The 25,217-nt window shown below is 43.3% G+C and overlaps 1 protein-coding gene across 7 annotated transcripts in view; it reads right to left on the reverse strand.

Annotated features, from left to right (window-relative positions):
* Positions 1–595: 595 nt before the first annotated feature.
* PLEKHA2 (pleckstrin homology domain containing A2) overlaps positions 596–25,217 on the reverse strand; it is an 84,722-nt gene continuing 60,100 nt past the window's right edge. For 6 of the 7 annotated variants that reach the window (XM_049865380.1, XM_049865379.1, XM_049865382.1 and 3 more), the window contains 7 exons: positions 19,201–19,341; positions 18,488–18,634; positions 18,094–18,162; positions 17,614–17,684; positions 14,512–14,575; positions 3,724–3,801; positions 596–3,264 (listed from right to left, as the gene is read on the reverse strand). In XM_049865380.1, the coding sequence (XP_049721337.1) occupies positions 2,902–3,264; positions 3,724–3,801; positions 14,512–14,575; positions 17,614–17,684; positions 18,094–18,162; positions 18,488–18,634; positions 19,201–19,341 (933 nt within the window). In that variant the 3' untranslated portion in view covers positions 596–2,901. The remainder of the gene's footprint in view (positions 3,265–3,723; positions 3,802–14,511; positions 14,576–17,613; positions 17,685–18,093; positions 18,163–18,487; positions 18,635–19,200; positions 19,342–25,217) is intronic. The other variant, XM_049865384.1, reaches the window with a different exon arrangement.

Here is a 25,217-nt window from a genome sequence, read left to right on the forward strand (position 1 = left end):
ATTTCAACCGCCAACCTCTTGGTTAGCAGCGTAGTACTTAACCACTACGCCACCAGGGTTTCCAGAATGCAAAGAGCCAACTATGTTTACCAACCATCAACTGACTTTGAGTAAGCAAGTCCTTCAACGCTTTCAAGAGTGGTGGCTGGTAAATAGTTCAACTATAGAGAAGACCACCTGAAATACTATTATACGTGATGGGTCAAGAACCAGCTCAAAAGCCTTATGGAAACAGCCCAGCTCAGTGAAGGTTTTTACTCCATGAAGAAACTGCAGTACTTTTTCTGACTCCTTTTTATTGTTAACTCAGATTTACTCCAGAGCCCGTGCATTTAATTGCTAACCTGTACTGCATACCCACTCTATTTTTCCCATTTGGTTCCATTTAAAACCAAGTGCTTTGATTGTATAGGCAGCATCTCTGGCTAATGTGTACTGACATTAACAGGTGCGGTGTGAAACTAGCCAGAAGGTGAAAAACATGGGCAAAAAAAGGAATTCTGAAATCAGGTTTGGGAACGTGAACGCTTTTAGACGGCTTCACTGAAGATAATTATGTTTGATGTTGTAATTACATTAACAATGCTGCCATTTGAAATTCCCAAGTATTTGCCAGTTAGAGTCCTTGTTTTCCCTCTATCAAGATAATACAATCTGGATTTATAAGTCTGCTTAATTTCACACAGTTGCAAAATAGACTTTACTGAATACGAAACATCAGCTTACTATAAATAGCCAATTAATTTAGCAGTAATCTAGCAGAGAGTATATTAAAAAAGATTTTTCATAGCTTAAATCCCAAAAGATGACACTGCCATAAATCAATGAATGTTTGGAGAGATAGCAAAAGTTCCTAATTTATTTTCACTAGTTCAACATCACATACCGTGTAATTCTTTGCCAAGCCCAAAGGTTTTTCTTGAAGAAAATTTAAAGGTAAAACCAGAGGCAAGGGGCTTTAAGAATATGGAATGGCTTCTTGAAATCAGGCTACTCAAAGTTTATTGTAATCTCAATCACACATAATTAAATAATTCACAAACTAAGCATTTCTGACAAAAAAAAAAGTATACTAGAATCTGTAGAAGAGAGACTGACTGACTCAGCAGTAGCTTTCCCTTTTTGATACCAAGATCATTAAATTAAGGATAGTGCCAATGCAGTAGTATCAAGAAAAGTTCTCAACGTGACATAGACATCAATATGATACAGCCTAAAAGAAGGATAAGAAGATTCCTCTCAAGCTACTAAGAATTTTCTGACCAAGTGTTTTCAGCCTCTATACTAAATGTGGACACAAGAAGAGGGAATTTATATAGATAAGTGTTTCCTTTAGTCTCTTCTTCTAGTCATTAATTTCTAATTTAAAAATATGATTGATCTAGCTGATCAAATTATAGACAGAAATGCGCTAAGGTCTCTCTCCCTATAGGGAACCCCAGTAAGTTCCTGGTTGCAATTTCTCACATAAACTGGATGGACAAATTCTTCCACGGACACAGAAAATAGTATCTTCCCGTCAAATGGAAGAAGGCATATCCTAAAATTTAGGTGGGAAACTCAAATCTCCTATGCTCTTCTACCTGGCAAATCGCTAGCCAGCAACTCATCATCTCTAAGTCAATGTTTCGAGACTCAGTTTCTATTTTATTAAAAAATAAATCTCTCTCAAGATGACCTTTGTATCTCTTAACTGTTAAATACATGGAACCACATGAGATTATAGGGTTAGATCATGCAAGCGCACAAGATTTCATTCAAAAGGCAACACAAAGAATAAAAAGAAAGCCAATCTACCAGGATATAAAATACAGACTAATTAAAATTAGACTAATAATGGCCCATATAGAGAAGAGCTGTGAGGCAAGGATTCAAGATAATCTTTGCTAAAATAGATCTTTTCTCCTGCCTGGAAAACATGGACCAAAAAAGCTTAACTGGACAACCTATAATCCATCTCTTCACAGCACCTGCTTTAGAGCTAATGTAAAATTCTGAACTAAGAGATCTCACTTATCACACATGTGACTGATCACACACTCATCAGCCTTCCACACAATCCATGTTCTCAACAACCATAACACTTAACACTGATAAACCCATCCTTGGGGCCTGACACAGAAACTGGGTGGGTAGGTCTGTCACTCACATCCCAATGAGGACTCTACAGTATTTGGACTTCTAGAAAAGAGCATCTAGAAGTGAACAAAAGTAATTTCTGAAACTGTTGATGATGTACTAGGGTTGAATTATTCCCCATACCTGACAAAAGGTACCTTTCTCTTCCCTTTTGAGGTCCCCTGGGGGGGTCTGCCCAAGTAGACATTCTGAGGGGCACCTTCTAGCCCTGCCCCTCAGGCTTTGAGACCTCCCTCAGAATGGATCCCAGTCAAGCTGAGTCTCCCACTGACCCTACCACCTCGTTTCAGTGGGGTCAGTAACCACCCCCTCCTATTTCACAGTCAAACTTCGGCCAATAAACAGGAATAGGATAAAACCAGATGATTGGCCTAAGAGCTGGGACCTGGCCTGAAAACCAAATGAAGAAACAAAAACAAAGACAAGGAAATAAAATCTGGTTAGGGGTGAAATTGGACTCCCAACCTCCTCTGGAAAGGAGGTATTAAAATAACCCCTCACCAGGAAGACCTTGGAATTAGTCAGTGAGAGGCAACCTGCTCTCTACTGAGCATATCTACAGGTCTAACCTACTGATTTTCCCAAATTAAATACTCTGCATTGATATTTAAAAAAAAAAAAAAAATGCCTGCAGGATGGGCCCCTCCCACAGAGAATCCACAGGAATATGAGTGCCTCTGAGTGTCCCCCAACAAGGTAGAGAAACCAGTTCATGGCCTCCTTCTCTTGACTCCTCCCTCCCTCCCATGGCCCTGTGCCTTGTCACACATCAGAGGTCCGTATATTTTCATCATCAAGGTTGAACATGAATGGTTTTTCCTTAGGGTGCTGGGGCTCCGATCTATGCCTTATCCGGGAGCTCAGCAACACCCCAGCAGTTTTGCTCTCCCCAAGTCGAGGTGTGAACAAAGAGTCCTCGGGAGTCTCTTCAGCTGGAAGCGGCTTTTCCCTGGCCTGGGGGACAGGTGTCCAGGGTTGCCAGGAGGAGGCCGCAGAAGGGGCTTTGCAGAGGGGTTTTTTCTCTTCCACAGGTGGCCGCCCTCTGTACACAATAGAGTTCGGCACACCTGAGAGGTTGGAGCTTCCAGGTCGAGTCAAAGAAATCGATCTAGAAAAGGACATTTCCTGGAAAAATAAAGAGGCAAAGAAAAGTAATGGCTTTTTTTTTTTTTTTTTTTGCCTGACACTGTTTACCCTCAGAGCCCCAGGAAAAGCACCAACCCAGAATACCACCCTGTGAGCCCAGCGACCCTTGTCTACATAAATCAAATACATTCATCAGAATTTACTCCAGGTGTGTCTGACCTTGGTGTCAAGATCTGCCAGCCAGTGAGACTTGCAGGACACATCAAAGACTCTGCATCTCTACCTAAACCTACCTCACCTCCTCCCATAACCAAAAAACAGAAAATAAAAACTTGGGCCCAAATCAGTAGAACGAGAAAAACAAACACGACAGTTTGGGGCTTCAGCTGCATCCAGGGACGGGGCTGCTTGCCTACATCACCAAATAAGACATGCCCACTCAAGGAGAATTCATCTCTAAGCTGACACTAACCGTGCAATAGAAAGGAAGTGACTTACTCTGGGGTGGCATCTGAGGGCCTGGACAGCTGCCCCAATCTCCTTAATCCAGCTGTGCATGTCTTCGGGACTGTCAGCCTGCAAAACATCCGCAGCATTATAGAGACAGATTTTTTGCACTGTTATTTCAGCTTTCAGCTCTGACTCAGTTTTGCAGTTCATAAAATCACACTATTAGAGCTGGAAGGGACCTCAGAGACCATCTAGTCCAGTGGCTTTCCAACTTTTGAGGATAATTTTTTTCCTGCAAAATCTTATTTGATACCTATTACAAAAAACGTATGTTGGAACAGGTTCGAAATGAGCCAGAATCAACTCAAGGGTAAGGGGTATACCTATGAATGTTTGGAAAGAGGGTTTTCTTTCTTATGTTAATGGGGCCATATCAGTGTAGAGTGCGTCCTACAGCTCGTCACTTCTGGGTTATAGGAGCAGCGCTGACACAGAGACAAGGAGGGAGAAGACAGACTCAATCTGATAACGATGGAGGCAGATCAATCTAAAAGCCTAGAAACTCCAAGGATTGCCAGCTACTAGAAGCTGAAATAGACAATGAAGACCTCCCCCTAGAGCCACACACTGAATTCAGACTTCTAGTCTCCTGAGCCTAACAGAAAAAATATTTCTGTTCTTTAAAAGCCACTTGCTTCTGGTATTTTTGTTACAGCAGCAAGCAGGAAACCAAGACAACACTCAATATACAAAATAGCTTAAAAGGGAACTCTTCTGAAGTGGAAGAGAGGCTGGGGGTGGAAGGGGTTGGTGCCTAAACCCCACCCTTGTTGAAGTCCATCATCCCCTCTGGAAAACAACTAGCCTGGTCCAGCCTCCTACTTTTACCCAAACCAAAAACCAAACCCAGTGCCGTCGAGTCGATTCCAACTCATAGCGACCCTATAGGACAGAGTAGAACTGCCCCACAGAGTTTCCAAGGAGCGCCTGGTGGATTCGAACTGCTGACCCTTTGGTTAGCAGCTGTAGAGCTTAACCACTATGCCACCAGGGTTTCCCCTACTTTTACAAAAGAGAAAAATGATGCCCAGAAAACCAGTGCTCAAGGTTGTATAGCTGATCTAGCTTTGAGTTCTCCTGATTCTCAATGCAGTCATCTTTCTACTAGAATTACCTCAACAGAGTCATCCCATTTTCAACCCCAGCCCCATTAAAGCCAAACTCCTTGCAAATCCCTTTGATTATGTATTATCTCCAAAAACAGGGATTCTCTCAAAACACAAGCTACCGATGGAGTCAAAGCAAGACCTCGGGTGTGTTTCGAATCTCCATCCAGGCCTCAAAAGTGGCTGGATTTGCAGATTCAAGTTTTTAACAACATGAAGGACAAACTAAAGTTAAAAAGTATCAGTAACAACCCACCAACCCCAGAAGGGGGCAGCAGCAGCTCTGTGAAGATAGGAAGGAAATGCAAACAGCTTAATGTGACATACCAAGGGAGCCTGGAGCCATCTGAGTTCTCAGCAGTTTCCAGCTTTATAGGGGTTTAGCTCAAGTAAGCAGCCCTGGCAGAGCAATGGTTAAAGCACTTGGCTGCTAAAGGAAAGGTCAGCAGTTCGAATCCACCACTCACTCCACGGGAGAAAAAACCTGGCAATCTGCTTTCTTAAAGATTCAGCCTAGGAAACCCTATGGGCAGTTCTACCCTGCCTATATAGGGTCACAATGAGTCACAATTGACTCCACGGCACTTGAACTGTAGTCAGCCTTTACTAAGTGCCCTACTCAGTGTCACATACTGCATTAGGTGCAGGCACGAGATAAGACCAGGATTGAACCCCTGACCTCCAAAAGTTTACATTTTGTTAACCTCCCTCTGTCCCACTGCACCCTCCCCTAAGAAACAGTCTCATGCAAACACACAAGGGTGCATTTTCATGCATGTGCATATATGTATATGCAGACGCCACAGTCCAGCCAGCAAAGTCCTCAATTTCTACCCTTCACTTTCCACATCCCAGAAATGACTCCTGCTCTTTGCATTATATCAAGATAAGACATAACCTTTTTTTTTTTTAATCTCAAACTTGCATCCCCACCCCTTTCCTGTCACCTAGAACAAACCTCCTTGGTTAGATGTGTGCAGGACACACTTGCAAGGCAAACAGTTTCATACCCCGGCACACTAGGTCAAAAAGGATGTAGCAACGAGTGCCTGAGTGAACGCCTCTCTCACACACTACAGCTGCACCTTGACCCAGGCGCTCTCTCTCCCTTGACTCTTTCCGGTTATTTGACAGCCTGCTGTTTTCCCAAGACAAAGGCAAATCCATCCTAGTCCAAAAAGATAACCATGGCCAGGTTTCCAAGAATCTTGGAGGTCTTCCAGGCAATACTTTACTAAGATGAGAGCTAACCTAGTCTGCAAATGGAACTGCTGGGAGAATTCGATGAGCTCATTTATGTAAAGCAGTTAGAACGGTGCCTGGTACAAAGTAAGGGCTCCCTAAGTATTAGCTGTTACTATTATTTTATTATTCTATGATTTGAGGGACACGAATGAAGTCTTAAATTCCACCATGTGCTGCCCTCTCACTGATAATTTTTTTTTCAGTTTCCTCATTCTCAAAACTGCAAATAATTCCTACCTTAAAGGATCAAATCATCAGGATCAAATAAGGGAAGCAAAAAAACTTAGTCTGAATTTGAATGAGATGGAGGTAATTAAATTGATCATTTGTGTCATGGATTGAATTATGTCCCTCCAAAAATGTGTGTATCAATTGGACTGGGCCATGATTCCCCATATTGTGTGATTTTCCTGTATGTTGTAAATCCTGCCTCTATGATGTTAATGAGGGAGGATGGGTGGCAGTTGTGTTAGTGAGGCAGGGCACAACCTACAGGATTGGGTTCTGTCTTGAGGCAATCTCTACAGAGATAAAAGAGAGAAGTAAGCAGAGAGACAGGGGGACCTCATACCACCAAGAAAGCCACATCAGGAGCGGAGCACATCCTTTGGACCTGGGGTGCCTGCACAGAGAAGCTCCTAGTCCAGGGGAAGATTGATGAGAAAGACCTTCCTCCAGAGCCAACAGTAAGAAAAAGCCTTACCCTGGAGCTGATGCCCTGAATTTGGACGTCTAGCCTACTAAAAAAAAAAAAACCGTGAGAAAATAACTTCTCTTTGCTAAAGCCATCCACTTGTGGTATTTCTGTTACAGCAGCACTTAGATAACTAAGACAATTTGTACCAAAGCATTATTAGAGATTTCCCTCCTAAGGGAAACAGAAGATGATTTGGTAGGAGAATGCTAGAAGGCAGGGGGAAAGATCGAGATGGGAGCTGAGGAAGAGACAAATATCTCTCGCATCAGTTTTACACAGGAGATCTGGCATTTCCATTAAACAGACTGGAAAATCCCCCATGATGACAATCCAGTAATCAATTCCCAGGGGCGTTAAACTACTTCTATTCCTTCTACCACCCTAGTAAAGTACCCCCACCATGTCAGATGTTACCCCACAAACTACAGGCCATATCTGATTGTCCTTTAACTACCTCGCCTCTAGGAACTACCACACGACAAGCCTTGGTGTCTTCACTCAGCCAGCAATCACTGAAACACAAAATTTAAAATCACAGAAAACATCTGTAGACTTAAGCACAAGACTCCCAATATAAACCGTTATTCTTGGATGACTACCTAGTAAGATTTATTAATTTGTTTTCCTTTTTCTATTTTAAAGTTGTAAGTGCTCATTAAGGATAATATATAGGAAACAGAATGCTGCAAGATAAAAAATTAAAATCTCCTAAAACCTCCAAAAACCTGACAGATTAACAACTGACATTTTTCCAGTCTTTTTTTCCAATTCATTTATCTTTGTTTTCCTTAAAAAATATATATACGTATATATAAAAATCTTGATTTTGATTTTTTCAGGTAATAATACACCAAGTATATTGCTCTGTTATCAAACATCTTTGCAAACGTCTTTAGTAGATGCATAATAGTCTATCAAGTGGATATACCATGGTTTTCTCACCCAATCCTCTCTTCTTAAGCATTTATACTTCTTGCAATTCTTCTCTAATATAAGTAATGCTGCTATGCACACCTTTGTACTTAAAGCATTTTTCATACTTATGATTCCTAAGTACCCAGGACAATTACTGGATTAAAGAGTGTATATTCTTTTAAGGCACTTGTTACATATGACCAGAGATTTGTGTTTACATATCTACCAACGATATGATTTTTTTCATGTGCACCCTTGCTATAATTGGATATTAAATTTTTAATCTTTGCTAATATGATAGATAAAATAATTAAATCTCTTCATTAAAACATTTAATAATTAATTAAAAAAAAAACACTGCAATGAGTTGATCCCAACTCACAGCAACGCTACAGGACAGTAGAACTGCCCAGTAGGGTTTCCAAGCCTATAAATCTTTATAGAAGCAAACTGCCCTATCTTCCTCCTGCAGAGCAGCTGGTAGGTTTGAACTGCCAGCCTTTTGGTTAGCAGCCAAGTGCGTTAACCACAGCCAGGAAAATAAAAGCTAGCCTCTGGTAAGTGTTTTTAAAAATTATTTTTAAAAATTATTCAAATAGATAAGCAGGTATTATAATTGATTCCACAAGGAAAGAAATGGAATATTGCTGTATGCACTCTAACCTGCAAAAGTCACCTTGGAGTTAAAGATCACAACCTCCATCAGTAGTTTTAAGAACAGGATTGACTGGAAACAACTCAGTGAAACCCTAAAAGTTATATGAAAAAAAATTGGGGGTGTGTGCATGTATCTATCTTTTATGGAAAGCATGTACTTAGCTTTCATCAAAATCTCAAAAATATCTTCAAACCACACAAGCGGCTTCATGAACCAGAGGTTAAAAACAGAGTTGAACCCCAACCACACCATGGTGACCTATTAAGAGAAAAAAATGCTTAAAACTCAGCGGAACAAAAAGGAAAGTGCCAAGCTCATTCCTTCATCTCCTCCTGGTGTGCGTGCACGCGCATTTGTTTTTAAAGCTTGGTTCAAAAGAAAAAGGGCTTCTGTCTTTGAGGGCAGTTTTCGAGGTGAAAGCGGAAAGGGGTATTAAAGAATAATCGCGGGCTGCTATTTTACTGCAGTCCACTGAGCTTTTACTGAGTACCTACTGTAAGCCTGGCACTGTACAGCCTGCAATGGTCTGAAGTAATGAATCCTAGAGGCCATCAACGCAAGACTTCTGGTATCCACCTCTGGTTACTGCCGCTGCCCCTATCCAAAAATTTTAGGCAGCTCCTTCTTCATTCTACTTCCAACCACTGCAGTCTCCTTTCCCAACAGCTGATAACCCTTGCCTTCTTCCCAAGAAACAATCCTATCTTCAGACAGACCCCTGTTATAGATGATGGTGTTAAGCTGTATACTGCACGGTTCCAGGGATGTCATTCACCTTTTAGGCTAAATTCAACAGTAGGTATTTAAAAAGTTTGGAGCCCTGTTGGCATAGTGATTAAGAGCTACGGCTGCTAACAAAAAACATCACAGTTCAAATCCACCAGACGCTCCTTGGAAAAGCTTTGGGGCAATTCAACTCTGTCCTATAAGGTTGCTATGAGTCGGAATCGACTCGACAGCACTGGGTTTGACCCCAACAGATTTGGCTTTTCAATTAGTCCAACACCTGCAACTCACTTCTGAGTTCTCATATTGCAATTCTTATAGCACCCTAGTCTGACAACTGGGTTTATGCCAAGTCACCAAGACCAGTCTGTACCACATTTGTCATTTCAAATAACTGATCCTCCTCTTGATAAACTGCCTTAATACCCCTGACCCTCTAAGACTGGGAAATGGTGACCCCTGCCTTGCCCTGTCAGTCAGTACTTTGTATCCCAGGGATTGAAATCTCATTTTGAACTCTTGCCCAGAACTGAGAACTGCCAACCTGCTGACGAGCTTGCTGATACCGCCTGCCTTTCTGCCTGCTTAGATATCTGATTATTACTAGATCCTGCAACACTGTCACCATGATCCATCTGCCAAGGCGCCCAGTTACCACAAGCTGGTCTTTCCTGATACAAAAAAAAAAAAAATTGAACTTCTCTGGTTGACTATGGTCATATCCTCTATATCTTGGGTTCTGGAACAGGCTGTTTTTTTTTTTTTTTTAATTGCGGTAAAATACGTACCACAAAAAAATTGCTGTTTCAGCCACGCTTAAGTGTACAATTCAATGACATTAATCACATTCACCATGCTGTGTCTCCGTCACCACTATCCATTTCCAAAACGGTTTGTCATCACCCCCAAACAAAAATCCAGTCCCCAGGCGCAGGTGGGGAAGTATATGTGGTTGGCAAACAAATGTAGAAGGCGTGTGTTATTTCTGTAAAAATACAGTAACTCCCCATTCTCTCCCCTCCCCACCCATATGCATCTGCAGACCAGGGTGTTCTTAAAGGACACAAGTGAGTGGGTTCTGCTTCAGCACCTGGTACCTCCCAGTCAATCCGACAATACGACCTCAGACAAAAAATTTAACCTTCAGAGACTCGGTTTCTTTAAAATGGAGATGGCCATATAGACTGCTGAGAATTCAATAATATGCTGCCTGTAAAATGCTTAGCACTGTGCCTGGGACGTCTAAGTGTTCAATTAAAAAAAAAAAAAAAAGCTGCCATCAGGTTGATTTCAACTCATGGTGACACCGTAAGTTTTACAGTAGAACGATGCTCACGGGGTTCTAAAAGGCTGTGATCATTCAGAAGTAGATCTCCGGGCCTTTCTTCCAAGGTACCTCTGGGTGGATGGTAGCTCTTTATTAACAGAAAAAGACTACTACAATGCGAGGGATCACAGGGTATAAACAACACATAAATGTTACAAGTAAATGACCAATATCTAAGTAGTCAGAATCTAGACCTATTCTGTTGCCCAGAACTTTTTCTGCTGCCCAAAGAGTTTGTTTATTTCACCTACATCTTCCCTATTTCACCTCTGGTCTAGTTTTCCTAGGTACCAAGGATGCAGGGTTTTTTCTCGCAGATTTACTGAGCACAACCTTCAGAAGCGGGTCAGAACGTCACTTCCGCAATGGTGGGTAAAACTGCCGGAACACCTTAACGCCATTATATTCTTTCCCTTCTTCCATGAAACACAATTTTTACTTGGAACAAATGACTGACAGACAAACTGTCAGTCAAGCTTGTTCAGAATTAGGTATCTGACAGGCTCTTTCTCAAAAACGAATGAAATAAGTCTGTTATATCAAGGAAAATCAGGACAGATTTTTTTTTTTTTTTTGACCATGATAAATTTTGAACTTTCAAAATAAAACTTAGAATTTCAGAAAACTTGGCAGCTTTCCATACTTGAAGACTTTCCTGATGATACTGGTGGTGATGTTAATAAGGGTGATCTTTCTTTTTTTTACATTATATAATAAAACGTGTCAACATTCCAAAGATCTACATACTCCCTCAGAGATCACTTATTTCCAAATGCAATGGTTTTTGAAGCAATGAATTACAAAATGCTATAAAATCATGTATGGGTAAAAAGGATCCATTCAAGATGCAAAGCTGACCGATGGATTTTAATATACGAATATGGAAGTTGACTGACATGGTTTCCTATTCTACGCTTTACCTAACCATTAAGAAATTATAATTTGTCAAATTTGGGTGTTAAATCAAATTAAGAAGATTCACAATTGTTTGAAAATGCTATTAAAATACTCCTACTTTTCCCAAATATGCATCTGAGTGAGGTCCTATTTTCTTCATCTGCTTCAGTCAAAATCACATATGGCCATAGACTGAATGCAGAAGCAGATATGAAAATCCTGCTGTCTCCTATTAAGCCAGCCATTAAAAATACGTTACATATATTAATATGTAATGGGTTTACAGTTGCTATTGTTAAATGAATTAATAACTATTCTTTAAATTTCTCTTTGCAGTTCTCAAAATTTTTTGTGTATAAAGGGGTCTTGAGACCAACAAGTCTGGTAACTGCTGATTTAGTTTAACATATTTGTCTATTCACTCATTTATTTATTCAGGGTATACCAGAAATGTGAGGAGTAGAAGACAAACGAAAATAGAAGTGATCAGAAGCTTCTGATTAATGTGCACATACTCATGCAGATGGTAGAATGTCTTGAACATTTTCTGGATGAGTTTCATATCTTCCAAATCACTATCTCCACTCCAAAGCTCTCTCCTGAATTCTTAACTAGCAGAGTCAGTTGTTCATTTGACAAGTATTTATTTAGTACCACCAATGTGTCAGGCACTGTATATCCAATCTTCCTTGGATGTCCCACAAGCACTATAAACTCAGAACCCCCCACGCTAACCTTACCTCTCCCCCCAACAGTACCTCCTCCCCTGCTCTTACCGCAGTGATTGTTGCCATCGGCCACGCTGAGGCTCAAGCCTAAAATCTGGTCATTATCCTTCTCTCTCCACTCTCCTTTGACTTCCAAAACCACCCAACTCCCAAGTCCTAGAAAGTCTACCTTTTTAAAATCTCTCGAATTTTCTACTTTTCTCCCTCCATCCTAGTTTAGACTTCCTTTATCCCTCATCTCAATTATTCCAGTCTTCGAACTGATCTCTCTAGTTTCTGTTACTAGAGTCAGAGCCACTCAGAACACCTTTTCTCATCTGTGCTCTGTATTGCATTGGGCAGTGCAAGCAATTTACAATTGGCTGCTAACCTGAAGGTTAGCAGTTCGAACCTACCCAGCAGATTCATAGAATAAAGACTTGGCAAACTGCTTCCATAAAAATTACAGCCAAGAAAACCCTACGGAGCAGTTTATTCTATAACACATGGGGTTGTCACGAGCCAGAATCAACTTGATGGCAAAGGGCCTTTGGTTTTTTTATATCATTAAAAGGGCCAGGGTTGAAGTCATCATCTCCATTTTACAGACGAGAAAATCAAAGGCTCTGAGAATTAACTAAGTTGCCCAAGTAATATTTTGAAAGGGAAAATCTGGTTAGGTCACTCCCCTAGCTTAATCGCTAAGGATCCTCACTCTCAGGATAAAATATAAGTTCTCTAACAAGACATACAAGGCTATGGGTCCACCATACTTAGCTCTCCAGCCTCTTTGTGCTCTATGCTTCTTTTGTCTCTAAGCTTTTCTTATATGCGCGGTTCCCTCTGCCTGGGACACTCTTTCCCCAGCTGAAACAGCTTAGATGTGTCTTCCTTCCGGAAGTTCCCAGGGCAACCTGCACTCACGCTGTTCTTTTGTTCGTTTTCTATTGCCCTAGGATGCATTCCATCCTGTGATCCCCTGGCCTCCTAAACTGGCAGATATTAAGATTCACTCTTTGTGCTGTGAAGTTCTATGGGTTTTGACAAACACCATTACAGTATCCTATAGAATAGTCTCACTGTCATAAGAAATTCCCTGTACTTCACCTACTGGAGCCTCTTCCCTCATCACACTGGTTTGATTGCCTGTTTATTTGACTGCATCTCCTTCTTTAGGGTCTGTCCTGTGTAACACAGGGTCCCCAGCATGTGGCAGAATGCCTGGCACCCTGTGGGTGCTTACAAATATCTGTTGAATGCAAGAACTGGAAACTCTTTTGTTGTGCCCACAGTTTAAATCCTTGTCCCTGAATGTCAACGGTAACAGCGAATAAGTGGCTCTCAATCCCATGTCAGCCCTTTCCACAGCTCCTTTGTTTCCAAGCCTCCCTGATGCCATTTCTTCCTGAATGGCATGCGCTTGTCTGAATGAATAAAACCCACAGATGACTAAGGCTGTAAGTATGTCTGCAGGGCTCAGGCAGGAGGATAGGCTCAGAGTAGTCCAGACAACCAGAGCTGCTACCCAAGAAATGAGGGAGGACCCGGCTCACTGTGGTAGGGAGGGTGCTAAGTGGGGAAAAACACCTGGAGCAGAGAAGAGAACTGGGAACCCTGAAAAGCTTTGCTTGGGGAGCCTCACATTTGAAACAACACACTACCCGTCTATTGTAACACCAACCTGTTACCATCAAGTCAATTGCAACTCATATCGACCCTATAGGACAGAGCAGAACTGCCCCATAGGGCTTCCAAGGCTGTCGTCTTTACAGAAGCAGACTGCCACATCCTTCTCCTGCAAGGCAGCACGTAGGTCTGAACTGCCAACCTTTGGGTTAGCAGCTGGGCGCTTAACCACTGCACCACTAGAGGTGAAATCCAATACTACCATAATGCTGCATGAATTTGGGCATGCTCTGCGGATTGCTAGCGCTTTAGCCTGAAAGTCTCGGCCCTGGTTGGAAATCTGCCTTTCCAGCGCCTATGATTTTCAGAGTTGGGAGAACTCCAAAGCCGTGGGTGGAGGGAAGAAGCTTCTGATAACTGAACCGTCAGAGCCCAAACAATGGCTTTCTCTGTGCAGCTGGGCTTTGCACCTGGTGCCTGCACAGGGCCCTCTGTGCTTTTGTCCTTCCGCACACAGTGATGTCCACACACATAACTGGGCTTATAAATACTCTGCAAAGGAGAAGTGAAATCGTTGACCAGTTCTCCTTTTCTCTGCTTAGTTGGAGCCCAGCAGCTGAGAGCAGCTGGTACAAACTCACATTCCCCAGCATGGTGGCTCAACCTGCTTTTGTGATTTATATGGTTGAGAGGTTTTGGGCAAACATCCTGTTTAGAATAAAATGGGACTTCAGACTGACTACTGGGGGCTAAATTTACCACCTAGAAACTTCGAACAAAAATAAAAGAGAAAGCAAAGGAAAGGCCAACGCCTATGAGTACACCGTTCACAGACACGGAACTTTAAAGTCTTCTCCGAGTGAGCACTTTACCTGTATGTAGAAGGTCCTGGAGCTCGTTATTATTTCAAAGAGGTTGTCTCTCATTAAGAGATCACTAGACAGAGAAAGAGAAAGAACGTTACCAGGCATGCTGGCGCACACACTGACGATTTGATTTGTCCTAAGACAAGACACTAGTGCCCTCCATCATAAAAAAAGGAGGGTGGAGGTCTCCCAGGCCTTTTCTCCTTCAGCCCCTGCCCCTAAAAACACTGATGGGTTCCTCTGGCCTTATTTTCTAGGAGGTCTCAGGAGGCTGTGCCATCATGGACCTCCCTGTTAGTTCTAACAAGATTATGCACCTTTTCCTCCAAAACCTCCTACCTAATATCCACCACACCCCTCAATTTCTACAGTTTTCTTTTTTTTTTTAATGGCTAAGATATATGGGAACCCTGGTGGCGTAGTGGTTAAGAGCTACGGCTGCTAACCAAAAGGTCAGCTGTTCAAATTTACCAGGCACTCCTTGGAAACCCCATGGGACAGTTCTACTCTTCCTACAGGGTCACTGTGAGTCGGAATTGACTCGATGGCAACAGGTATTAAGACATATGAAGTGCTTTGTATGAAGCACTATTTCAAGTGCTTTTTCGTGTATTGTTTCAATCTTCTCAACAATCCAAGAAAGCAGGTATGACTTTCCCCATTTTATAGACAAGGAAACTCAGGTTCAGAGACGTTAAGTGACAGTGGTGCCTGAATTAGTAAGTTGCATAAACAGGGTCTGAACCCATGTCTGACTCCAGAGCCTATGATTTTAATTACTCCACTACTAAGGAAGCCAACTTTCCAATTTCTAAAACCTTCCTCCACCCAAGCAGCAATCTCAACTTCACTAAGTTTCTTCTCTGTGCCTCATGGTACTGGGCATGGAAGACAGGAAGCTGAAGAGGAGAACAGGAAGGGGAGAGTAGATGGCTTTAAGTGCTTCAAAGTGGGTGTGGGCTCTGTAAGTGGAATCCCAACTTCTTGCAAGGAAGAAGTAGATGATGTTAAGTAGCAAACCTCACATCAGCCAGAATTATGTACCATGTTAAATGCCTGCTGTGCGTATCCACTCACCACTGGGAATATATAAGGAATGAAAGAACTAATTCCTACCCCCAAAAAAGAGCTTAACAATGCAAGGCTACACATTCAGATGTTAGACTATGTGTTACTCGCCAAGAGTTAGAATAATTCCAAGAAAGGACTGGTCACGGGCAGGGCTGGCTTCATGAATGAGGACTTGGAAGGAAATGGCAGGGGCTGGGCCAGGGACATGAGCATCCAGGCAAAGGAAAAGTGTGAGACCAAGGATCCACATACGAGGTAACAGCAAGGCTGGAGTCAGACGAACCTGGGACCAAATCATGACTCTATTTAGGGAAAAGTTATTTGGGGGACAGTATTTCAAACTTCGTGAGCATTTGTAACCCCAAATATAATACAGAGATGCAGAGGGCTACCTTATCCAACTGGTCACTGAAAAGATCAGCTATAAGGTACATAAGGTATCTGGCACGCATGTCACTGGGAACACATTTTATTAATTATTATTATTACTATTACTTTCTGAGTTTCTAAATAGAGATAATTTTCTTTCTGGCTAAAATGTAACCTTTTAAACTACTGATACACATATATACAATCACAAAATCAACTACTGAGAAAATGAAAGGAAAGCGGGGAGGATATCTCCACCCCTTTCACATCCATTTCTCAGCCTACATGGTGCCTTTCGATTCAAATGTGGCCTTGGCTGGGTTAGCAGGAGGCCACGTAGTCTAACAGGACTGGAAGCTGCAGAGCCCTGGGGACTTCCTTCTCTGCTGGTCTTCAACAAATTAATTCTTTTACTCTCCAAGTTTCATCTGGGTCTGGACATGTTAAAGCTTTAAGGAGTCAGAGGCATGCTGAGCATTCAACATTATATTAGTTCCCTAAACCACCCCAACATGTCCAGGTGGCCTGACAGGCCCTACAGGGTCGACAGGGCCAGGAGCAATCTAGGATTACTGGAGATCTAGTGAGGCCCAACCTTGCCTCGCCCAACTACCAACCTCTGGGACCACATTTCTGGAATCTCCATCTATAGCTACATTCATGAATTGTAAGTTAGCACTGGGAACTTTCCTAATCTTCCTTACTCTGTAACTGGCATCTGTAAGACTCAGTACAGTGCTTCAGTCCCTGCTTCCTTGGGTCAGTCTTTGCTTTCACGTAAGACCCTCCGATGCCTACCATGGACAGCTTCACGAGAGAGCAGTCTGCCTGCTGCTAGTAGCTTCCCTGATGACTCTGGCTCTGCAGGCACCATCCATGGGATGGAGAGACTGACACACAAACACATAGTCCCTAGAGACTACAAACTGAGGACCAGAATGAGGATTCCTAGATGCCCAGGTACACTTGGGAGTGCTATAGCTTAGTTCTAATGGCATCTGTATTTGGTATTGGATATGGGAGAGCTCTTATCTTGGGGTCCCAGGTCCCAAGCTTGTCCTATGCACCTGTGGCACATGAAAGGTAACCATTCTCTAGTGGAAAGAGGAACACATTAAAAATACTTGTTCTTCCTGCCCAGTACGAGTAACCCAGAGCTGCTGTGAATAATCCTTGTGTTAATGGGACACTAAGGACTTTGTCAAGAGGAGGAGAAAAGAAAAGGCATAAGGAGCTCAGGGAAGAGGCAGGGGCATAAGCAGTGATCTGAACAGATGCTGAGGAGTCAGTGGTCTAAGGGCACGGTCTCCCCGCTGAACCCCAGGCCTCTCGTTGAGTGAGAACCCACTTCTAACACCTGTGAAGCATCTGAACGCCACTCTCTCCTTCGTTTCTATATTCCTCCTTTTTCTCCATCAGAAAATACTGATGTTGGCTCATCTCTGAAGGGGCCAGAAGGAGGCAATGAGAATAGGGTACACTTGCCCAGTGTGATCTCACAACTGTGTCAGCTCGGAGGCAGTGAGTCAGCCAATAGATGTCAGGCCCCATCCCTTGCTCTTGGAAGGAGAGGACTTTTGACTAGAATCTCAATAGGGAAGTAAATGAACATTTCAGAAGAGAAATAAGGGTTCTGATCAGAAAAGAAAAAGCAGAGACAACAATTACCCAGACTTGACCAGACACTCATGGATCTTGAGAACATCCTTTAGAAATATGGTGCGCAGTGGCTCTCGGTCCTGGTGGAAAAAACATGGAAAGATGGGTAAGTCAGTCTGTCTGTAGAATGCCACAACCCAGACCAGCTGGCAGATGCCCTTCTCTTATCAGAGATGGTTGGCTAAAACCAGACTGGCAAACAAGCCAAGGTTTCAAACTAAATCATCAAGAGAAAAAAAGAAAAATCTAAGACAATTCTTTGTGGCTTTGACCACAGAGCAGCTCACTGCATAGAGGTAGGGAGGAAGTTAAGGCCACTTTAATATCACTGTAAAGATGTGCATGCAGGATGGATGGAGATAAGACAGAGTTGCCTTTGAAGTCTGTGTGTGTGCCCACGCCTCTACTCATGAACATGCTCACGTGGGTGTGTACTCATGAGTCCTAGTTTCCATGACCTCTGAGAAGGGCCCCAAAGCTACTACAAACCTGTTCACACTTGAAGTAGCAGATGGTAAAGTCATCGAGAGCAAAGAAGCGACGTTTCCAACTCTTCCGCTGAAATAAAAAATAAAGAGGCAGGACATTAGGAAGGGGCCCCAAGCATTCTGGAGGGGTGTTCTAATTCAAGTCTCCTGGGGAACCCAGTACCATGGAAGTCAGGCTCCCACACTCAGTGAGGGCAAAGGCTTTTCCATATCAGGGATGATATTTCTGACATGCTGGGAGACTGTATGGCTCCAAACCTCTTAATGGTTTGAGCTCTTGCTAGCATGGAGAACCAGAGCTCCTCTTCTCAATCTCCTCTCCCTCTACTACCTCCACGCCCACTGGCTCTGAGGAGTCACCAGAATCCCAATCCGGCCCCTGTGCTGACACTCACCACATTCCCTTGCTTCACACAGTAGCCACTCTTAATGAGGGGAGGCCCGGTGGAAGTACGGCAGCCTGACGTGGGGATGTAACTCTGAGACCTTCGAAGGATGGCGTGGGACCCTGGCTCATTCCCTTCCTGCCCATCCCCACCATTCTACAAGGCAACAGTGTCAAGATTAGCACCTCCCTCTCGCTCCTCTACCCAGTCACACTCCCCACCCAACCCCCTCTGGCCAAGCCTCTTGCCTCTCTGCCCCTCTGTTAGTCAAAGAAAAAATAAACAAGAAAATAAACGTTTACTTTGCTCCCATCAGGCACCATACTGTGTGCTTTCACAGAACAATGCTCAGAGAGGTTGGGGAGACCCAGGGAAGAGGGAAGGACAGAGAAGCAAACCAGAGGAGGGGATAAGCACACGAATGGGAGGCAGGACAGGCGGCTTATTTCCAGCCTCCCTTGTCTTCCTCAGCACCATTTCCCATGGGCTTTGACAAACACTCATCTCCTATGTATTGACCACACATCAAGAGAAGACGGCCTCAATTTCTGCACTACTATTACTCACCCCTGCCCTGTATTTTCTTGACCACCCCATCTGCACTAGCTCCATTCCTCTCAAATCACTCTCTTCTCCAGTCCAGTACTGTGCATGGCATGGGGTACACCAAAGACACTACCATGCATGCCATCATGACCCCCTGCAGTCCCAAGCCCCAGCACCTGGTTAATGGGTGTGTGTACCACCACCCCTCCAATGATCTCGGTCTTGTAGGCCACCTGTGGCTTCTTCTCCAGGGCTGGAGGGACTGCCGGGCTCTTGATCACTTCAGTAGCCAGGGGTAGGCTCCCACCTTTGGGTACCTAGGAAAATGGTGGCATGGTCAACAAGAACTAAAAGGCACAGGAAAAGGGGGGAGCCAATAGTAGGGCAGGGAGGGGAGGTGAAGAAAGCTAATGTGGAGCCAAATTACAGTAAGACACCTTTGTCTTCCCCACCCCTTCCACTAATCCATATTTGAATGGGAGGGACTCTGCCAGCAATCACCTCCACACACACAGATACACACTTACTCAGCACATTTACTGAGCATCTACTATGAACCAGCACTTCCCTGCTAGCAGGGGAAACTGATTAAAAAAAAAACAAAACATGTAAGTAAACAACCCAATCAGGACAGTTACAAATTGTGATGAATGCCATAAAGAAAATAAACAGAATCCAAGATAGAGAACGGCAGAAGAACTAATGCTAGAGTGGTCAGGGGGAGGTCTCCAGTGGGGGAGATGTTGAAACAGTAACCTGGAGGATGAAAAGGAACCAGGAACGTGAAGAAGGAAGAAAGAGCATGGTGGGCAGGTCGAACAGCTCAAAACACATGCTGAATATGAGAAGGAGAATATTAGAAGAACATGAGCTTGGGAGCCAGGGGGCCTGGCTAGAATTGCTGACCTGTCACTAACTAACTAAATGACTTTTGGCAAATCATTTAACCTCTCTAGGCTGGGTTGGAATCGACTCTACAGCACTGGGTTTTTTTCTGAGTAGGCCTAAATTGTCTCATCTGTAAAATGAGACTAAGAATTAGTATTTGTGTCATAAAGTTGTTGTGGTTATCAAATGTTAAAACCGGGTGCCGTCAAGTCAATTCCAACCCATAGTGACCCTACAGGACAGTGTAGAACTGCCCCCATGGGATTTCCAAGATCGGAACCTTAATGGAAGCAGGCCACCACATCTTTCCTCTGTAAAGACGCTGCTGGGTTAGACCTGCCGATTTTTCAGTTAGCAACCGAGTGCTTTAGCCACTGCACCACCAGGGCTCCTATCAATTGTTAGAGTATATAAGTGTAAAAATTCCAGAAACACAAATGAAAATATAGAAGAACTGTAAAATATTTAATATCTTACAAATGATGCTGCCACTTACAAACACAGCCCTTTTTGGAGAACAAGTTGTATTTGTTTGTCCTTGACAGTTACAGCACCATGGCTGATGAAAAAAAAATCGCAGAATTTTATAGCTCATTAGGACTGGGTGAGAGACCACAGGTCTGAGGCTACAAGCTGGCAGCCAACTGGTGGCCCACAGGCAGAATATGCTCAAATCGTGTTGTTTGTCCTGCGCTGTGTGTTTTTTAATTGAGATATTTCACATCAAAATCCAGACTTCTAGCTAAACAGCAGTTCCCTCTTCCAATGGGAAACAATGTTCTTCAGTTTACCACAGTCCCTACCGTTCTCCATTCTCCCCAGTACCATGGTCACAGGTCAGTCGCCTTTTATTCTCATTTATGGTGGTGTTTTTCCTCCTCCTTGCTCTCTTCAATCATTTACACTACAGTCTGCAAACTCTGGTGAAATCATTTTGTAATGAAAAAACAAGCAAAAAAGAGGCCCCAACAGTCGAGTCATTTGCCCAAATGACTACTAACTGCACTGAGACTAGACCCTGAATCCCAACCAGCGGGTCCTCCACAGCATCATGGCGCCTCTTCTTCACAGGAACTAAAGACCCTGCTTCTATCTGCCAAGGAAATGAGAAGTCCTGTTCCACTTCTACAGCTGTCAGTGTCAGTAAGACCTTCAGGACTGATAAGAATCTAGACCTTTTGAAGAGCCATAGCTATGTGAAAACTCTGCCAAAGACAAGGACTCAAGACTGCACCATTTGGTTTCTGTCCAAAGGAGGAAGACCCCTGTGATTACGCTGGGTCCCCAGAAAGAAGACGAGACCCTCTTCCTGGCCTGAGCGCTCAGTTTACGTACACAAGTGGATGAGAATCCTCATTCTCTTTTCCTTCTGGCTGTCTGAGAGATGACGATGATGTTGTCAGCTGCCGTCTAGTCAGCCCTAACTCATGAGGACATACTGAGCAACAGAACAAAATGCCGCTGGGTCGTGCACCATCCCCATGATCGGCGTGGATCAGAGCGCTGTAATCCACAGGGTTCTCTTTGGCAGATTTCTTGGAAGTAGATCGCTAGGTCTTACTTCCTAGTTTGTCTTAGTCTGGGAGCTCCACTGAAGCCTGTTGAGCATCATAGCAGAATACAAGCATCCACTGACAGACAGGTGGTAGCTGCACATGAGATACATTGGCTGGGAATCCAACACAGGTCTGCCAAATGGCGGGGGAGCGTTCTACCACTGAACCACCACTGCCCCCAAGAGACCATGTTGTGTTGTTGCCGCTAGATGCCGTCAAGTCAATTCTGACTCATAGTGACCCTATAGGAAACAGCAGAACTACCCCACAGGGCTTCCTAGGCTGTAATCTTTACAGGACCAGATCTTTTCTCCTGGGGGGGCGAGTGGTGGGTTCGTACAGCCTACATTTCAGTTAGCAGCCGAGCACTTAACCATTATACCACCAGCACTCTGAGAGATAACAGCACTTACCATTTCCTTGGGGTCCCATTTAGTGCCAGGCAATGTGCTAAGCTCTTTACTGCATTATCTCTAATCTTTACAGCAAACTTATCAAGTAAGCATTATTTTCTCCATTTTATAAATGAGGTAACTGAAGCTCATTAAAATTAAGTAATTTGCCCCCAGGACTGCCTAACTACCCATTGCTAAATATTACTAACCAACAAGCCACACTCTGGAACGTTCTCTGAGTTTTACTAATACATGGTGGAATTCTTAAGGGCTTTGATTATTGCTGGAGTGTTCAGTGATATAACCACTAGGAAATAGGAAAAATTTCCTCAGACCTCAAAAGACCCAAATGAGTTCCTAAAACCCAGCTAAGGAGGAGAAAACTGCCTTTTGCAGTTCCCAGTGACCAGAAAAGGACCAACCAAGAAGGTTGGCTGTTGTGTTTCTTCTCAGAATCCAGTCAACCAACGTAGCAAACCACTGGTGGTCACCACCCACATCCCCACATTGTGGGCTACTTCCAACCACTCAGAGCTTTTCTAAACTATTTCCACTTCCTAATGAGAATATAAATCAGCCAGTGAGGCCTGGAGATCTACTTTCAAATAATAATAATAAAATCAGCCATTGAAAACCCTATGCAGCACAGTTCTGCTCTGACACACATGGGATTGCCCTGAGTCAAAATCAACTGGACAGCAACTGGTAATGGCAAAGAGAAAGAAAGACTCAGCTAAAATAATGCTTCACAGCTTGAAAACCAGGTCCTTTTTTTTGGTTTGTCCATATCCCAGGGGCTTTTTTAAAGATGTACCCTCTTCCAACCACCTAGGGAGTGCTCTCTGATAAGGGAGATTCATGTGAATCTCACCTACAATGCAAGAAAATCAAGAACTCATCCTTCTAGCCAATGGCATGCCCAGACTGCTATGAGGAATAATCCAATCTGTTGGGGGAAGCTGTGCTTTACCTTTGCTACTCAATTTTCCACCCTTTTGGGAAATATAGTGGACTGAATAGTATTCCCCAAAAATTCATGTACCAGAACTTCAGAGTGTGATCTTATTTGGAAATAGGGTCTTTGCAGATGTAATCAAGTTAAGATGAGGTCATACTAGATTAGAGGGGGCCATAAATCCAATGACTGAGGTCCCTATAAGAGGAGAGGACACAAACACACAGGGTAAGAGGCCGTGTGACGAAGAGGCAGAGATTGGAATAATACAACTATAAGCCAAGGATGCCAAGAATTGCAAGGAGCCATCAAAAGCTAGGAAGAGGCAAGCAAGAATTCTTCCCTAGAGCCTTTGGAGGGAGCATGGCCCTGTGACACCTTGATTTCATACTTCTAGTTTCCAGAACTATGACTAGTTTCCAGAACTGTGAAAGAATATCTGTTGTTTTAAGCCACTAAGTTTCTGGTGATTTGTTTCAGCAGCCCTAGGAAACTAATATAGGAAACATTTGAGATTCTTCGGGAGAACCCAATTCTTCAAATATCATGTGTCAATCATTTTCTTCAATCATAAGGACTCAATGACTTTATCATAAAATAAACAGAGGATCTAAATGTAGAAAAACTGGATCTGTTCTGGCTCCTACATGACTACTACATGACCTTGGGCAAGTTACTTTAATTCCTTGGCATTTCCATTTCCTCATCACAGAAGTTACCAGCTACGGTGGCTAACCAAAAGATCAGTAGTTCAAATTCACCAGCCAGTCCTTGAAAACCCTATGAGGCAGTTCTACTTTGTCCTACAGGGTAGCTATGAGTTGGCATCGGCTTGACGGCAAAAAGTTGGTTGCTGGTTATATCTATAAATGAGGGTAATTGTACTTGCCCCTCCTACTTAAGAAGGTTTTTATGAGGTTAAAATGAAGTCATGTATAAAAAAGTGGTGTGTACAATTGGACTAGACCAAAAACTAAGAAGTCTCCTGAACACAACCAAACACTTTGAGGGACAGAGTAGCAGGGGCGGGGGTATGGAGGCCATGGTTTCAAGGGACATGTAGATCAACTGGCATAGGAAAGTTTATTATGAAAATGTCCTGCATCCCACTTCGGTAAGTGGCATCTGGGGTCTTAAAAGCTATCGAGCAGCCATCTAAGATGCATCAATTGGTCCCAACCCACCTGGAGCAGAGGAGAATGAAGGACACCAAAGACACAAGGAAAATGTTAGCCCAAGAAACAAAAAGGGCCACATAAACCAGAGACTCCATTAGCCTGAGACCAGAAGAACTAGATGGTGCCCGGCTACCACCAATGACTTCCCTGACAGGGAACACAACAGAAAGTCCCAGTGGAGCACGAAAAAAGTGGGATGCAGAACTCAAATTCTAGTAAAAATACTGGACTGAATGGTCTGAGACTGGAGGAACCCCAGAAGATATGGCCCCAGAACTAAAACCATTCCCGAAGCCAACTCTTTAGACAAAGATTAGACTGGACTATAAGACACAAAATGATACTGTGAAGAGTGTGCTTCTTAGTTCAAATAAGTACATGAGACTAAATGGGCAGCTCCTGTAGGGAGGCAAGGTGAGAAGGCAGAAAGGGATAGGAGCCAGTTGAATGGACATGGGAAATGTGGGGTGAAAAGGAGGAGTGTGCTGTCACGTTACAGGAATAACGACTAGGGTCACATAACGATGCATGTATAATAAATTTTCATATGACAAACTAGCTTGAGCTGTAAACTTTCACTTAAAGCACAATAAAAAAAAAAGAAAAAAATGGTGTGTAATCTCTAATATATTTTACAACTGTTACTTTTTTTTATTATTTATTATAAGTTCCTAAGCTCATAGGCCTTGGAAGTCATGTGGACCTGGGTTTGAATTCCAGCTTTACCATTTACTAACCTCTTGACCTTCGGCAAGACTCTGAGATCTTCATATTCTTCACCTAAAAGACTGCAGTAAAACGTCTCTCTAAAGAGTGATGCAAAAGTTGAATGCCACGTCATGTAAAAACTTGGCTCGCTACATTATCTGTTCCCTCTTTCATCTCTGTAACCCCCAAAATGTCTGAGGAGGAATGCTGAGACACAAAAACCCAGCAAAGGAAAGAAAGGGAGACCCTGGAAATTGTGGAGACTCAGAAGGGGGCTCTGACATTCCAGGAGGCTTTGAACTTCTAGCCTCCGGACACCATCATGCTCCCTCCCTCTCACATAGCCCAGAGGGTAACTACTGCCCACCGGGCCAGAGAGGAGGCATGAGGGACTACCTACTAAGGGCAGCTCTTTGCTCAAGGCACAAAAGAAAGGCAGAAGCACCTCCCTGTTGTTTTGTAGGCTGTCTAGCCTAGTTCGCCAGGCAGAAATCAGAAGGAAATTCTGAACAA

This window comes from Elephas maximus, chromosome 22, assembly GCF_024166365.1.
Source record: "Elephas maximus indicus isolate mEleMax1 chromosome 22, mEleMax1 primary haplotype, whole genome shotgun sequence".
NCBI classification, from domain to species: domain Eukaryota; kingdom Metazoa; phylum Chordata; class Mammalia; order Proboscidea; family Elephantidae; genus Elephas; species Elephas maximus.